The sequence below is a fragment of the Sorex fumeus genome, unplaced genomic scaffold (genome assembly GCF_029834395.1).
Source record: "Sorex fumeus unplaced genomic scaffold, SorFum_2.1 ptg000022l, whole genome shotgun sequence".
Classification (NCBI taxonomy): Eukaryota; Metazoa; Chordata; class Mammalia; order Eulipotyphla; family Soricidae; genus Sorex; species Sorex fumeus.
Genome location: NW_026606079.1, coordinates 5,803,418 through 5,810,621, shown reverse-complemented (window position 1 = coordinate 5,810,621; position 7,204 = coordinate 5,803,418). Strand labels below are relative to the sequence as shown.

General features: G+C 47.2%; 1 gene segment (V, D, J or C); it reads left to right on the top strand.

Annotated features, from left to right (window-relative positions):
* The first annotated feature begins 783 nt into the window (after positions 1 to 783).
* LOC130023174 (Ig heavy chain V region PJ14-like) lies at positions 784 to 3,178 on the top strand. The segment is given in 3 exon segments: positions 784 to 852; positions 933 to 1,303; positions 3,122 to 3,178. Coding segments are annotated over 3 exon segments (495 nt in total).
* The last annotated feature ends 4,026 nt before the right edge of the window (positions 3,179 to 7,204 follow it).

The window sequence follows — 7,204 nt, the reverse complement described above, 5'->3', positions numbered from 1 at the left end:
GTTTACTGGGTCTTTCTAAGCACTCAAAAGGTTGTGATTTCTCAGTGATGACCACAAGAACACAGTCATCTTTTGGACACTGAGCTATACACAGGACTGAGCAGGTTTTGGTACTGCTGATCAGGTCAACCATGCCACAAAGTTCATCTAGGCAGAAGTATCTTCCTTATCCTGATACAAATGAATCATCAGACAGAATGTATATCTATAAATACCTGTATACTTACGAATAATGCTGCTACAGGTGAAGGAATGTTCACCCTTGCTAAGTGTCTGAATAAACTCTGTGAAATTTGATTGACCTGGGATTCGACCAAACCAAGTCAGAATTCACTGTGACAATTACATTGTGTGTTTGGTCTCTGATCTTGTATATACAGTAGAAAAGGAGCCACCACAGAGTGACATGGAGGGGCAGGGGTCTGTCTGCAGGGTAGAGGCCCTGAGGGTGCTGGGATTTGTCATCAGGGACCTGAGACACAGGAACTCTCCTCCCAGCTGCCGTTTCCCCCTCAGCAATTTCTGTTTCCTGAGAGCTCCTCAGCACGTTTCCTGTGCTGCAGGAAGAGGCCCAGCTCTGAAAGGGCCCCAGGGACAGGCCTGAGTGCTCTGAGCCACAGTCAGCACCTCCTCCCAGGGAGCCCACACGCCAGCCTCCCCCGGGTTCCCTCCTTTCTCTCCAGAGGCTCCCCCATGCAAATCTGCACTCGGGACCCAGGATTAAAACCTCGTTCACACTCACCCCAACTCAGGCTCCCTCTCCCCCTGACACAGTGTCTGAGATCATGGACCTCGTGGGCAGGAACGTGCATCAGCGCTGGTTCCTCCTCTTTCTGGTGGCAGCTCCTGGATGTGAGTATCCCCTGGACAGAGACTCCAAGGTGGGCATGGGGCCTCTGAGCCCATGACTCACTGTGAGTCTCTGTTCCCAGGCGTCCTGTCCCAGATACAGCTGCAGGAGTCGGGACCAAGCCTGGTGACGCCCTCGCAGACGCTGTCCCTCACCTGCTCGGTCTCTGGATTCTCTCTAACCAGCAATGGTGTAAACTGGGTCCGCCAGGCCCCTGGAAAGGGGCTGGATTGGATTGGTGCTATATGGGCTAGTGGAACCACAAAGTATAATCCAAGTCTTCAGTCCCGAGTCAGCATCTCCAGGGACACCTCCAAGAACCAAGTTTACCTAAAACTGAGCAACTCGGTAACTGAGGACACCGCCGTGTATTACTGTGCAAGAGACACAGTGAGGGCAAGTCCCTGTGAGCCCAGACACAAACCTGCTAAGGGACACAGGGCAGCTGCAGGGGTGACTGTGGCCACCAGGGGGCGCTCTGCTCCAAGTTATTCCAGGCTGTGCCAGGGGCAGGGGGAGAAGGGCCAGTAAGTCACTTTCTTTTTTTTCTTCTTCTTCTGGGTGGGGGGATCATTTTCCTCTGTATTAGAATATTTATACCAACTTAAAAAAATAAGTATATACACTTCAGTCACCACTTCCTCTCCATGGGGACTCTACTGCTTCTGGTGGGAATAAGTCAACAACTGCACAATTCTGTGTTCCCACCAGCAATGAATGAGAGCGTCTGTTACTATGTATCTTTACCAGCATTTGGTGGTGCTGCTACTCTGAATTTTAACCCTTCTTAAAGGTTGCAGCTCTTTTTGTTTTTCTTTTTGGGTCACACTCCGCAGAGCTCAAGGGTTTCTGCTGGCTTTGTACTCAGGAATTACTCCTGATGGGTCTTGGGAGACCAGATGGGATATTGGGAATCCATCCTGGGTTGGCCGTGTGCAAGGCAAACGCCCTACCTGCTGTACTATCACTCCAGCCCCAAGGTTGAAGCTTTCTTTGTTGTTGTTGTTTGTTGTTGTTGTTGTTGTTGTTGTTGAGGGAGAAGTCACACCTAGCAGTGCTCTGGCCTCACTCCTGGCAGAGCTCAGGGGGACTCTATCTGGTACTGGGATTGAACCCAGGATTGCTTTGTGTGACTCAAGTGCCCTGCCCACTATACTACCTCTCTGGCCCCCAAGTAGCTTGTTGTTTTCATTGCAGTTTCCCAACAGCGCATAACATTGAGCATCATTTGCATGAGCCTATTGCTATCTGCTTCTCTCCACAGGTGTGAGTTCAGATCTTTAATCCATTTTAAAAATTGGATTATTTGTAGATGGGCTTTAAGAACTCTTTGTGTTGTGGGGTTGGGCCTAACCCAGCGGTGCTTGTGAGCATCTCAGTGATCCGTTCCTACCTCTTGCAGGGCTCAGGGCACTATGTGGTACCAGGAATTGAACCTGGGCCTCCAGCCTGCAAAGGATACACTCCAGCCCATTGAATTATTTATTATTATTACTATTATTATTTATTGGGGCTAGAGCGATAGCACAGCGGGTAAGGCTTTTGTCTTGTATGCAGCCGACTTGGCCGGCCCGAGTTTGATTCCTCTGCCCTTCTCAGAGAGCCTGGCAAGCTACCGAGAGTATCTCGCCTTCACGGCAGAGCCTGGCAAGCTACCTGTGACATATTCAATATGTCAAACACAGTAACAAGTCTCACAATGTTACTGGCCTGCTCGAGCAAATCGATGAACAGCGGGAGGACAGTGACAGTGATTATTGTTATTATTATTTTTGCTTTTTGGGTCACACCCAGGGATGCTCAGGGGTTACTCCTGACTCTGCACTCAGGAATTACTCCTGGAGGTGCTCAGGGGACCCTATGAGATACCCGGAATTGAACCCAGGTCAGCCGCATTCAAGGCAAACACCCTTCCCACAGTTCTGTTGCTCCACACATCATTTCCCCTTTCTCCCCCCCCCCCCCACGTACCTCCCGGGGGTTGAACTATTTCCCCTGCATTTATAGGTTAAGTTTCATAGAATTGCATTCATCGGGAATTGTTTCTGGTCACTTTTGTGTTTCAGTAGCAGACACTCCCCCTATGCTCTCACACAATAATTTTAATTTGCTAGAAAATGTTTATGTCTGGTTTCTATTTTTCTTTTTAAAAAGAACCTAATTTGGGTACACCTGGCAACTATATATATATATATATATATATATATATATATATGCAAGTAATTTGTCTGATTTTCAGAATTCTCCCAATATCTTCTTTCAAATTTTCAGCTAATTTATTTTCCTCCAACAATCCTGCATCATTGCCTTGAGATGTATTACAAATAACGACTCTCTCAACCCCTGAAATGAAATTGAAGTGTCTGTTCTGTTCTTGTTTTCGCTTTTCTTTTTGTTTGTTCCCCCTTCCCCCCTCCCCGCATTGTGGTGCTCAGGGCATACTCCTGGTTTTGTCTGTGCTTAGGGATTACTCCTGGCATGGCTCAGGGCACCATATGAAATGCCAGGGATGAACCCAGATCAGCCATGCGTAAGGCAAGCGCCCTGCCGCTGTACTATCTTTCTAGCCCTACAATTCGTTTTTTTCTTTTAAAGTTTTGTGGCTGCAGCGATAGCAAAGTGGGTAGGGAGTTTCCCTTACACTCAGCCGGCACGGCAGACCCGGCAACCCGGGTTCGATTCCTCCGCCCTTTTTGGAGAGCCTGGCAAGCTACCGAGAGTATCTCGCCCGCACAGCAAAGCCTGGCAAGTTTCCCGTGACCTATTCGATAGGCAAAACACAGTATCAACAAGTCATGCAATGGAGACGTTACTGGGCACGCTCGAGCAAATCGATGAACAACGGGAGGACAGTGCTACAGTGCTACTTCCTCTTCTAGTACAAATTAGTTTTCCTCTTCCTGTCTCAGAGTCCACCAAGACTGTTATTTCCTGCTAGGTCAGGTGTGATTGATTTTTCTTCCAGTAGAGATCACTCCTCTTCACAGTAATGAGAGATTTCTTCCCTTCTCTTCTTGATTGTCACTGAGGGAACATGATGACAATAGTCTGAGTGTTGATGCTTATGGGTCCCAAACTCCCTGTGCTTCTCCCAGCACCAAACCTCACAGACCCCCAAATAATCCCGTGGCCCCTGTGCTTGGCCTATTCTTCCCAGTGATCTAAGCCCTCACCCAACTCCTCTTGGGAACCCGAGCGTGTGGTTAGGATGCAGGGGTTTTTAATCAATGGATCCTGTCCATCCTGCTGCTCTGTTCTCTGTGTGCCACAGTTGAATGAGATTGTTAGAATTTGTCCTTCTCCCTCTGACAAACTTCACTTAATCTGATATTCTCTAGTTCCATCCATGGGGCAGAAAATACTGATATTTTGTCTTTTTTTTCTTAATAACTGCACAGTATCCCTTTTTGTATATATACCACAACTTCTTACTCATGAAACTGTCATTAAGTATTAGGGCCATTTCTGTGTCCTAGCCAGTATATCAAATGCTTCAGTGTATGTTTTCTTATAACTTAATTTGATATTTTCACCTTCAGGTGAATGTATCTAGCTTGAATCAGTGCATCATATGAAACTCTAATTTCACCTTTTAGAGAAATCTCCTGCTGTTTTTCATAGACATCAAATCAGACATTCCAAGGTAATGAGGAAACAGATTTGCTTTTGACAACATCCCAACTCTTGTTCTTTTGAGTCTTTTTCTGATATAGGTCTTTCTCCATGACATCTCTCATTGTCCTTCTGATATTTCCTTTACATTCCCGCCATCTTTCTGTAGTTCTGGAAGCCCAGGAAGTCACGCACATGCCCAAAAGCCTCCCCCAGTTAAAGATATAACTTCAGCTATTTTACCTCTTTAAAAACTCTGGATTTCCTGGAGCGACACCTCAAACACTACAACTCGATCAAACAGGAGTAGTACAGCAGATTGGAGATAGGGTGGAATGCAATGTGGAGTTTCAGCTCCAATCTCAATTAAAAGATATAATCACTGAAGGCTTAACCTGGAGGGGGGAGGGAGAGAGAGACAGAAACAGACAGAGATGGAGTCTCTCCTGTGCAGATTCTGGTTAGCAGCTCCTGGATGACCAGGTCACCAGGCCCAGGGAAAGGGCAGGCCTTTGTTAGAACAATCACCCCCTGACTCTCTGGGAGGGGCTGATGCACCATCTCCTGAGACCAAGAAGACTTGTGACCACCTGCAGGGGAACAGCCTGAGATACGGTAAACCCGGGGTGTGACTGTGCAGGGGACTGTGGGTCAGTCAAAGGAGCCCAGACACCAAGTCCTGAGGGGACACGGAGCTGCTGCAGGGGCGCTGCCCACCACTAGAGGGCAATAGGGAGCCACCTGGGAAAAGGCCTCAGTCCCACCAGGGGACAAAGAGGATCACCATGTGCTAGAAGCCCACAGGGGCCAATCTTCTGTCACAATACATAGATGCTCACCCCCCTCACCCCCATCCACTCCCCTCCATGCCCAGTTCCAGCAACTTTCCTAGGACCCTTCCCTGTCGCTCCCAGAGCAGCTCCACTCTCAGTGACACCCTCACACTCCCAACCCCCTCCCTGAGATCTGTCCTCCCTGCCCCCCACACTCACCCCACCAGGTCCCCAGGACTCCAACGTCTAGCAGGGTAAATATTAATCGGTACTTTTCCGTTTGTTATTATTTTTATAGCTTTCTCTGTGATACCCATGTAATATATAGAACAGCTTTTCCTCATTTTTATCCTTCCTTCTAGAAAGCTCATGTGACCTATTTTAAATATCCAGGACTGAGAGTAATCCAAGATGCTTTTTGGCCTGAGTAACAATCCCTAATATATCCCAAGAGTGGAAAGCTATTGAGAGTGTATCTCCGTCATCACACCCTTCATACACTCACATAAACAGGGAGCCCTGTAAAGATCATGAGGGAGGGGTGAGGCCCGGGGGGAGGAATACCATGGGTCAAGGGAAATCACTGGGGTGAGGGGTTCATCCACTGTTTTGAATGTGATTTTCACTGCACAGGTTTGCCTATATACGTCAGTGCTCTGAAACATCAATGTCGTATAAGTCAGTATTCTGTGTAGGGTGCAGACTCAAATGCTTACAGGGGACGAAGGAGAGACAGAGCCAAAATTGATGTGAAGAGTCACACTCCATGCACCTCAGTGCACCCCGGTTCCAACATACTCAAGGTGAAAACAAATTTAGAATAAAGACAATTTTTTCTCAATACACGGAAAAAGTTCTGAGAGTTCTATAGTCTATATTTTGTTTTTATTGTTGTTTTTGTTTTTCTCTTCATTTGGTTTTGGTTTTAGACTCGGTGATGCTCAGGGTTCTTCCTGGATCTGTACTCAGGAACTACTCTTGAACGTGCTTGGGGGACCACATGGAATATAGGGGATTGAACCTGGGTCAGCCGTGTGCAAGGCAAGTGTCATACCACCACACTATGTCTAAGTCCTTGTTGGTTTAGTTTTATTATTTGTGCCACTTTGGGTATACTCCAGGCTCTGTACTCAGGGCCACACCAGCTAGGTACATGGGAAACCACATGAAGTGCAGGGAATGAACCTGATTAACCACATGCAAGGGAGGAAACTTACCCCTCTACTACCTCTGTATCTCTACTCTAGTTACTGGGGACCGATCCTGATGAACAGAGACCAACCCTGGGATGCTGTGAGTATCAATAGACAGACTGAAGAGAGAAAGGGTGTTGCTCAGGGGACTAACTCCTTAGAGGACTGAGAGCTCCAAGTGCCCCAAACATTGAGAATTATTGTTTAGAGCCAGGAATCGTCAGGAGAATGACGTTCTTAGGTCAATTTTTGAGCTTAGTCTGTCTGGGCTCAGCTCTTACATATCTGAGGGTCATAAGTAATCGGGACAAATACCTTTAAGCCCAGAAGTGTTTCCTCTGAGATAAAGTACAAAAATAGCCAACACATGGGCTTGCTGGAGCACAGTGGAATTCAAGACATGAGGGTCCTGTTATCCGGCCATTCTGCCTTACTCCTGATTCTGTCTTAACACTTGGTTCCCAAAACATTGTCAGCTGTGAGTGACTCAGTGGATTCCTTTTGTCTAGATAGTGGGACCAACTTTTAAAACGTATTTTGAGTAGTAGTAGCACTGTCTTCCTGTTGTTCATCGATTGTGCTTGAGCTGGCACCAGTGTCTCCTCCATTGTGAGATTTGTAATTGTTTTTGGCAAATTGAATATGCCACGAGTAGCTTGCCAGGTTCTGCCATGCAGGCAGGATACTTTCGATAGCTTACTAGGCTTTCTGAGAGGGACGGAGGAAACAAACCCGGGTGAGTTGCATGCAAGGCAAATGCCTTATCCGCTGTGATA